Source organism: Symsagittifera roscoffensis, chromosome 7, assembly GCF_963678635.1.
Source record: "Symsagittifera roscoffensis chromosome 7, txSymRosc1.1, whole genome shotgun sequence".
Taxonomy (NCBI): Eukaryota; Metazoa; Xenacoelomorpha; order Acoela; family Convolutidae; genus Symsagittifera; species Symsagittifera roscoffensis.
Genome location: NC_087068.1, coordinates 54,006,492 through 54,016,437, shown reverse-complemented (window position 1 = coordinate 54,016,437; position 9,946 = coordinate 54,006,492). Strand labels below are relative to the sequence as shown.

Below are 9,946 nucleotides of genomic sequence, written 5' to 3'. Positions count from 1 at the left end.
TGGACCTGATTTCTGAGATGTATTCAGTACAATTTCACTGTAAGCATTGTGACATCCTTTTTTGAACAAAATCAGTTTAAAATTTTGTCTTTTGAGTTGTAGTTTTAGATCTTTGTTTATTTCGTACTCACCATAAACTCGAATTTTCTTCTTTTTTAACCAAACATGAAAATAAAAGAAAATGAATTCAACCACATCAGATTTTGTATAAAATAGCGTCAAGATATATAGAAGAAAAAAATAAAAACTGGTATTAATATGGAATTTAAAACACCACAAAGCCTTTCAATTCCCTAATCCCCGTTTCAAATTTATCGGAGAAAAAGTAAGCGAATTATGAAGAAAGGCAGGAACAAATTTGATTGGATACGACTTCAGATGATGATTATGATGATGACAGTTTGGAAAGGCAGTTAGTATTGCACTTTTGATTAGCGGAACACTTCTTTGATTGGCAGCTAGCGCTGATATTTGTTTCAATCAGGCTTTTTAGCTGATATTTTGATGTCGATGAGAAAATAAATTTTACAAACCATTTATGCGAATGTGATATGGACATATATAGTAAAACTGAGCACTTTCTGGTACCACAAAAAACTAACAAAATGATACACTGATTGATGATATAAGTTTACTGAAAAGTTTTGAATATTGTTTTTTTCGCTAAGTATCAAAATCAATACATCATATTAGTTGCGGCAATATGGTTCGAGTCGAATCCAAAATATTCGGTTCCGGAAGCACTGCCACAAGCCGAGTATCCATTTGTCATCGGGTACGGGTGACAAGCTCCTCCGCCGACGAGAGGCGACATATCAGTGGGTGTTGTCGTGTTGTTTGCGGCGGCCATTTGGTGCGCTGACAACGCTACCGCCGCATGTTGCTGCGCGACTACCGCGGCCATGTTTTCCGCTACTTGTTGTTGCTGCGCCGCCATTTGTTGCTGAAGTTTCTCGCGAACTGAAGTCCAACCGTGTTTTAAGCTTCGTACTTCAATATCTGATTCGTCTTTTCCCGCCAAAATATCAGTCATAAACGAGATATAAATTATTGCGAGTCGGAGTGTGTCGATTCGGGAAATTTTCTTCTCGTGTGGGAACGTCGGCACGATGTGACGAAGCTCCTCGAAAGCGTCATTCAGCGACAACATTCGCTTTCGTTCTCGAATATTCGCTGCTCGTCGTTGCGATTGAGTAGCCTGCCGTCGGCGCTTCTTGTTGTTGTCGTATTGGAAGCCAAGAAATGAGTCGTGGTCGTCGTGTAACAGTCCTCCTGATTGGTGGTGCATAGAGGGAAGGGAGTAGAGCGACGGTTGGCCCCCCATAAGAGCAGGGGGGTTGTTCTGATAGTCCACAACTGATGAGGGAAGGTATGACCCTTGGGATGACGTCATCAGTTGTGTGGAATGTTGAGCGGAGCTTGAGAAAACTGGCCCATATTCTAAAACAGTAAAATAATAATCGATTTCAAATCAATTTTTAACTATCAAAATTCTATAAAAACAAAATAATACGGCATAAATTTTATTTTAAACCATAGAAATATTTCATTAGTGCGCAGATTTAATCAGAATTTGCAACATTTCACCTTCCTCGCTTAAAAATCTAAAATTTATAGAGTTAAGAATTAAATGAAAAAATCAGTAAACTTACGTGTTTGAGTTTCAAATCCATCCATCATAGAATTCATTAAATCAGAAGTCCCCCCTTCCACAGATCCAAATTCAGCCCCATCAGCAGGATGTCCCCCCATACCCGCCATCAGAGCAGAAAACTCGTTGTGACTACTTGAATGATACGCTCCCACTAATGAATTCCCGCTGTAGAGGTCACTTCCATGTTTAAGCATTGACGCATCATCTATAGGCATAAGAATGGATGGAAGTTGACCCCCCGAATCGGCTTGTATTTGACCCCCGACCGAGTTCAGGTCGAATTTGAGTTCGGTCTGAAGTTTTTCCGACTGGTGATGAAGTTGTTGTATTTTGATAATATCTGAGAATTGGACGTTGCATTGCGAAGTTATCGGCACAGATCGTTCGAAAACCATTTTTGGCCCCAATTATATATCCGATTTTGGTTTCAGCACTTTTCGAAGAAATTGAATTTTCGGCGAATTAAAGTGTGTGCAGGTTTTGCTTTTTAATTATTGCAACAATTTTCAAAATAAGCAAGGAAATTTTTTTTAAATTGTTTTTGTTTTACTATTTCTAATGATGTCAACTTTTTGTGTCAACTTTACTAATGATGTCAACTTTACGGAGAAAAAACTGGTTGAAATTCCGGATGTTGCTTTTGAAATTGTATTTACTGAAATAAATAAAAGTTGTTCCAAAAAACTTAACTTGATCATTTTGAGATTGAATAAAATCCTGCAATATGATTGGCTAATTGAGCTAGCTGACAGATATCTCTTTTATGTTGTGGCGGCTCAGTTTTGCATACTTGACTTCGCCGCGGGAATAAATTACGCCGGATTTTCTCCGGAGATAAATGAATTCCCGTCAAAGATGATTTAAGTGCTGTTTTGGCTGCCGAATCCGTCTTTTGTCAACATATTAATTATATTTTTAAACGATCAATTAACAAAGATCTATCAACGTAATTAGTAAATGTTTAAAATCAAGGTGATTGTGTTTATAATTTGCGATCGAAGCCGCTTAAGTTTTATCCACCTTAAGACAGGGAAAAGGCAACGCCAATTTGGCTTCTAAGAGCAAATACCAGGGAGCGAGCTGGGAAAAACAGTAAAATTAGGAAACCTCAAATAATTTGACACGAATAATCTGTTCACACCTTGTTTTTAGCGTGTATCACAATTGATCTCTTGTAAATTATCCATTGCAGGGTGAAGGTTAGCTGCCATAGGGGGATCCATCCATATTTACATAGAAAACTAAATTTCCTAAATTTATATAATTTAATTTTTCGGATCTCTGCAACTATCGCCCCCCCCCCTTATGGTACCTAGTAACGAATCCCCCCTATCGAGAAATAATGCAACGGCTAAGCATATGAGAATTTGGATTTCTTAAACTATTTCCCTCTTTTTCCAAAAATGGGGAAAATCGTTACAGCACAAATTTAAAAATGATATCCCCCCCCCACCAACTGGGATAAATTGACGAAGACTGTGGATTTAAATATTCGAGAATTATCAGCAGACAAGTCAAGTCAAGTGGACGCGGACAATCCCCCGGAACAAAAAGCGATACCTAGAAACCAGCACCCAATTATTATCCTTCGCTTCCTTCTGTTTATTCTTTTCCACACGCTTTTCTACAACAGAAAAGATCAACTTTATAGTACTGGGCTTGATAAAGAGTTTAAAAAAGGGGGTTTGTTTTGGGTTTTACCGACTTAACCAGTCACCTCCTTGGCAGATTTGTGGAAAAAGTAATTTTACGTAGATTTTTCAACTTGCATGCTTTTCCGATTATCCAAGAAACAACATGCAAAATTTTATTGCTATTTTGCAATAAACTCGGCAATTATTGCAATAGCCTTTGAAAAAAGTTTGTGATCTTAGCATTTCATAGAAATTTTAAATTTGAGGGCTAATAGTCGGGAGGATCTAGGATTTTCTCGAGGCTCTCTCAAAGCTTTAGAAAGACCCTGTTGTGGTTTAGAAAAAAAACTTTTAAAAAACGTTTTTAGGCTCTTTTTGAAAAAATTTGACACACAAAATTGAGTTTTTTGGGTGCGCGCTCCCCCCTCAAAATTAGCATATTGGTGTCAACCAGCCAAAAATGGAGGTCTTTAAATAGTACCAAATGTGGGACCGCCTCTGATAATAGGAGTTAATTAAAATTACATTGAAATTGTTGCACACTCGTTCGGTTGAATTTCTGAAGCAATGATAGCATCAAAGCAGTTGTAGGTTTTCTAGCAGCTGCTGAGGAAAAATGTTGGCTGTAAAATTCACAGAACACAAGATTTCACCTCCAGATCATAAATTTGTTTCTGCGTTTTTAAGGCTAAAGTTTCTGCTTAGAAGAGAAATGATTTCAATGTTATCACTTTTGCAATTATTACCCTGCTAAAAATTACACTAAAAATGCACATTTCATTATTTGATATGGGCCAGAATTCCTGGAACAATTTATCAGGAGCAAAATCTATGAGTTATTGTAATGCATGAAACAATAGATTTTATCTTGTATATTGTTCCAGAAAAAAAACTGTCTGAATACTTATTCAACGTGATTGTAAATAAAAAATCCGCGTAGTTTAATTGTAGTTTTATTATTTGGCACGAAATTTCCCGCTTCGACATAAAAATTTAACAATCAATTTTATACAAATAACAAGACTGCTGGTATCAGGGCCAAGTTTTGAATGCTCCCACTGCTTTTAAGGTGTATACAAAATTGTTTGCTATTAAAAACAATTAAATTGTTGAAATTTTCATTAAAAAAACTGAAATTGACGAAGTGATACTTTTTTTATACAGCAAAAGTTTACATAGTCCAAATAGCAGGCAGGGCGACACTTCTTAATACGCGACAATTCGTAATAGGCGACAATTTGTTATATAGATAAAGTCGCAACACGCGACAATTCGTAACAAAGCGACAATTCGGAGTTCGTAATAAAAAATTTTTAGCGGCAAACACTAATTTTTGCGCACTATTCCTCTCATGCAGAAGGTAGGAGCAGCGGAGCCAGCGTATTCTACTTGCCAATGCCTTGTTATGCATTGTCGCTTGTTACGTATTTCTCTATGTTACGAATTGTCGCCTGTTAGGAATTGTCGCGTGTTATAAATTGTCGCCCTGCCTGATATTTGGACTATTTTGCTTCATGAAAAACATATCATTTTGTCAATTTCAAATTTTTTTAAAATGAAAATTTCAACAATTTAATTGTCTTAAATAGCAAAGAATTTTGCATACACTATTATTAAATTCCATTTAAAAGTGCTGGTCAGAAAACCAAATATGTCTGGAGGAAATACCAACCGAGCACAATTATTCTTTCATTGAACATCGGAGCAATAATGAACTTTAAAAACATCGATTCAATTCAGATTTTCTTGAGGGGGGCGGATTTTCACAAAAAAAAACTTTTGAAAATTTTGTCGACTTTTTTATAGGTCGACCGAATCAATTTTCCGAGCTCTCCCAAATCACTAAAAAGATCCTGTTTTGGTAAAATTTTCTGCTCCGCAGGCAAAATTTTGAAAAACAGGCCAAAAAGGTGTTTTTAGGCTTTTTTTTTGAAAATTTTGACCAAAAAAATGAGTTTTTTGACGCGCGCTCCCCCCTAACAATAAGTATCTATTGGCGCCAAACGCACCTTAAAAACATTTTTAGGGTCTGTCACCAAATATGGATATCTCAAAATAATACAAAGAGGGTAACGTCGTTTATTTTTTTTTCAAACATTTAATGTGTCGAAAAGTTTCACCGAGCAACCAAGGTTACAGTTGCCTTTCAAAGGCTTTAAAACGTTTAAAGGCGCCTTTTTCGCCAATTTATACTAATTTTGAAGGGTGGAGCGCGCGTCGAAAAACGTAATTTTTTTGGTGAAAATTTTCCTTAAAATCTCAGAATGTACCTGTTTTTCAAAGTTTGCTGCAGCAAAACTTTTTCTGTAAATAGGGTTTTTATAGCGTACTGGGAGCGCTTGAAAAATCGAAGATCGACAATTTAATTTTTATTTTAATTTTTTTATTCTAATTTTTTTTGAAAATCTGCCTTGCTTCGAGAAAATCCTAAATCCAACCCTGGCCATGTATTCATTTAGCTAAAATGAATTAATTTCTGAAAGTTATGACAGCGAACACGGTGACATATTTGAAAGTCAAAAAGTCTTCTGAACACTTGTCGCACTTGGAAGAGTGGAATTCTAATGTAGTACTTGGTAATACAAATCGACACACGTGATGATAGACTGACTGGTCTCTCCGTCCTTTGGGTTGAATAAGCTTCTGTTTACCTTGAGAATCCAGATTATGATTCATTTTCCTAAATATAAAAAATATCAATTTTGGGCCGTATAACAGAAAAGACTCTTATTATTATTAGATTATTTGGAAGTTTTTCGATTAAGCTAGTTTTTAGAGTAAGTTCTTGGAACTCGTTTTTTTAAATCTGCAATTAATTTTCCCACGCAACTCTGATCGGAATGTACAACATCCAGCAACTTAGAGATATGCTTGCTATATGAAGACTTTGTCATCGATCGTTTAACAAGCACCTCTAGTTGTTTTGATTGCGCCTAACGCAGCAAAACGCTCCAATAATAGATCGCAAAAAAAAGTCAAAAAAAAATCGCAAAAAAAACTCATTCGGCAATTTGTTCAATGTTGTTTTGTCAAAGCTTTTTTTTGATGGAGGGCAGAAACCAAAAAACAGTCGCGATGTCGGAACCAACTTTGCTTCACACTGCTTGTCAAAAAACTTTCACTGTTTTAAAACAATTTATTTTCATTTTTAAAAATCCTCAATGGAGCTGTTTGGTTGCTGACATAATGAAAAAAAAAATTAAGGTTGCTTCTGAGCCTTTTGATTTTTTGTTTCTCTACTGAGAGAACACGTACATTATGTGTTCATACAACATATAAATGTGTTCATTCGAGCGCTTGGTCTTTTCAACCGATTGAGTGATTTTAACTGACGCCTGAAAAGACTCCGTTGATCATACTTTATTCACAGACTCCATATTTACTTTTTTCCCCCAAAATCCAAACATGTGTTACACTTGTTAAGAAAGAGAAACCCAGTCAAATAGAACAAAAAAACTCAACTTTTTTGTCATAGATAACAAAAAACTTTTTTTGTGAATCAAACTATGAAGTTAAAAAAATGGCAAATGATTTATTTTTTATTCTTATTCTAAAAGATGAAAGCGCATAAGGAGTTTGAAACCGGTTTTGAATTTCTAATCTAGTTTTTTTAAGTTGATTTCTGAACTTTCAAATCTTAAATTCTTTTTCGGTTCGGGTTGTAGATAAATTTAATTTGAAACAAAATACAAGTTTTTTGAAGACCAGCCGTCGAAGTTCAAATTACCTTCGAGTACCTTTACGCGACACGCCGTGTCAACGTTTGATCAAACTTTATAGTAACTGTTCTAAAAGTTCACTTTAAATCCAGAAATGTGTCCTTAATTAAAGCAATTTTGCATCCCAGTTGCAAAATAAATATGTCGATGGTCAATTCGATTGATGCTGTCATTTTAATTGATCTCAATTAGCTCTATTTCTGACACTACGGGAGGTTGATCTAAAGAACTACACAAGGTCCAAAATATCCACTTCATTTTCAAGATGACCCTCAAAACTACAAGATTCTGATTCATATCAATGATGAAACTAAACCAAACTTTGCTCAAAGTGACAGATTATCAAAGTACCTTTCATGGGAAAGCCGACTTTTGTGTTGCGTAAACAATTTTTTCAAATAATTTCTTTTTTCATCTTAATAAAATTAAGCAATGTTAAGTGGAACTCGAACAAAAGGGCTCTGCAGGTACTGATATTAAGAGCGTGAGAGAAATTATGTCAATCATGTTTGGGGCATTCACGGCTATATAAAAACCTATTTTTCAATTTAATTTTTCCGCGAAACAAAAACCAGGTTAACTTAAAAGAAAACTTTATTATAATTAACTTTAATGGATATTGCAAATTGTTTTTTTTTTGCCAACAGGATTGGTTTTTGCCAGCGGATTTCTTATGTGAAATATATTTAAATCAACTCGGTATCAATTTTTTCAATTTTTTTAAAAGTTGGGAGAACAATTATTTGAATGGAGCTTAACAAAAAATGAACGCGCTCGTATTCTTGGGATATCCAGATCAAATTCCAAATTTGAAATAAATTTGTTTGGTTTTATTGCTTTTTGCTTTACAAATTATTGTTTAAGCGAAGTAGACAGAGTTTGACTGGCCTTGTTTTTATTTTAGCTGTTCTCTAAAAGTGCAATCTGCACTTTACGATTTCCGCTCAACGCGGAAACAGTTATGATATCGATACGCTATATACCCGAATCCTTTTAACATCTTATTAAAAATTGAAGCCTCATTTCAAAAAACAGATTAAACTTCCTGGCTTTTTTTTGCAAACGAAGTCGAAAAATAGCAGTTTATGCAAGGAAGGAAAACTTTTGAAGCGAAGCCGCCGACCTTCTTTTTTCTGGCTTAGAAATTGTAAAATTTACTACCCTCGTCAAAATCGAACAAAAAAAACATTTCAAGTGCAACTGTTTAAACGGAGATGAGAGTTAGTGATCGCAAAACAACAGTTGGATGAGAAACTTCCTCTAAAAAGCAGAATTCAAATTTAGTTTTAAAAGAGCTCCAGCCCAGGCCATAAAAACGATCATAGATGGCTTTGGGGAGAAACAACCTGGACTGAACTAATAGCTCAGAGTGAATTAGAGTTTGTTAGTAATAATAATGAATTACGTAAATGGAAAAAATTAAAGTCTTTAAGGTCTTTTATAAAATTAAAGTCTTTTAAATAGTTAGCGATCCAGAAAAAAAAACAGTATTTTTTTCAAACTCACATATTTGATCTTATAAGTTTTGACGAATATTGCTTTTTGTTTTAGGTGGTTTTGAATGATTTTAGTTGACTTTTAGTTTGATTTATTTTGTCTGGAACAAAGTTTCAGTGAGCATCGGTGAAAAAATTTCAACCGATTATCTTTTTAAATTAATATTTTTACGGCTTCCTAGTTGTACAATTTGCCAATTTCCAGTTTTTTTGTGTTCATTCATAACATTATTTATCATACGATTTTTATTTTGTTTTGATTTTTATTTTAATTTTGATTTTTAAAACTTTCATTCTTAACATTTTCGGCCTCTTGAGATGCACAACTGTTCATAAAGTGTCATTAATTGTCTTTGAAAAAAACAATCCGAGATTCAGTTTAGTAAACAAAATTGAAATAAAACTACTAGAAACGTCAACGTTTCGCCTCAATGGCACTGCACGTGCCTTTTTGGCGACATTAAGAAAGGTTAAAATATTGTTTATCATTTGTTGAAAAATTAGATTTCATATCACGCTAAAAATGAACTGACCGCAAAACTTTTTTAAAAATCATGGAACACTTTTGTTCACTTTTAAAATAGAATAAATGAATAAAACACGATTTTACCAAACCAAAAACGTTGTTTTTTTCATGTTTCTAAAGTGTTCAAAAATTATGAATCAAATCAAAATGATTACCATTGTTCGTAATGGTTCAAATATTACATATAGATCTGCTCCAGAAAAAAACGCGTGCGTGAAAAAAACTCTGAGTCTTGTCTTTGCCGATATTGAATTGTTAGCCAAAACCAGCTATAACTGGGCTGAAATTTGAAAAAATATATAATCTCCGGTTGGTGAAATTTCCCAAGGAATTACTATGTTCAAGTGCAGTGCTGAGGCTTGAATAGATATTTTTCTTTTTGTTCAAAGGTGGCAAAATTATTTCAAATTAACTCTAAGATCTTAAATAACAGTTTAGCAATTTAACTGAACAACCTTTCAATTGTTATTTTTTCACATTTAGTATAACGGGGAAATTAGAATTTTGGGGAAAAAATGAGCAGGCAAAAATTGATTCGTAATTTTTCCACGCTGTATTTTAGTCAAGTGGCGGCGCTCTATCCTTGAAATCTGGAGGCTAATTCCGACCCTACGGCCATAAAAGTGAAGGCTTATAATTAAAAACAACACTAGTAATTATAATTTAAAAACTAGACTTGTTAACTAGACTTGCAGCTTGCCATTGAGGGGTTTAAGTGAAAATCAAAAAGACTTTGTCGACTTGAAGACCCTTTTGGGCTAGGAATAAACAGGGAAAACAGGGCGTGAACAAGAAAAACATAGGTTAACACGTGTTAACAAGGGTTCCAGGCAGCGACGTGTTAAATCTCAGAGTCGACAAGGATCTTTTTTATTGTTTGTTGTTACAAGTTAATCGTAAATAACAGGTAATTTATT

At 34.5% G+C, this 9,946-nt stretch overlaps 1 protein-coding gene across 1 annotated transcript; it reads right to left on the bottom strand.

Moving 5' to 3' along the window:
• Window positions 1-166: 166 nt before the first annotated feature.
• Window positions 167-2,297, bottom strand: LOC134851105 (uncharacterized). The gene is made up of 2 exons (XM_063867034.1): window positions 1,653-2,297; window positions 167-1,440 (listed from the first exon to the last, which is right to left on the bottom strand). The coding sequence occupies exons 1-2, from the start codon at window positions 2,047-2,049 to the stop codon at window positions 677-679; spliced, it is 1,161 nt and encodes a 386-aa protein (XP_063723104.1). The 5' UTR covers window positions 2,050-2,297; the 3' UTR covers window positions 167-676.
• Window positions 2,298-9,946: the final 7,649 nt, after the last annotated feature.

Coding starts and splice junctions, on each gene's coding strand:
- LOC134851105 (XM_063867034.1), bottom strand. CDS start 2,049: ATGGTTTTCGAACGATCTGTGCCGATAACTTCGCAATGCAACGTCCAA. Junction 1,441..1,652: donor TGGATTTGAAACTCAAACAC/GTAAGTTTACTG, acceptor TTACTGTTTTAG/AATATGGGCCAGTTTTCTCA.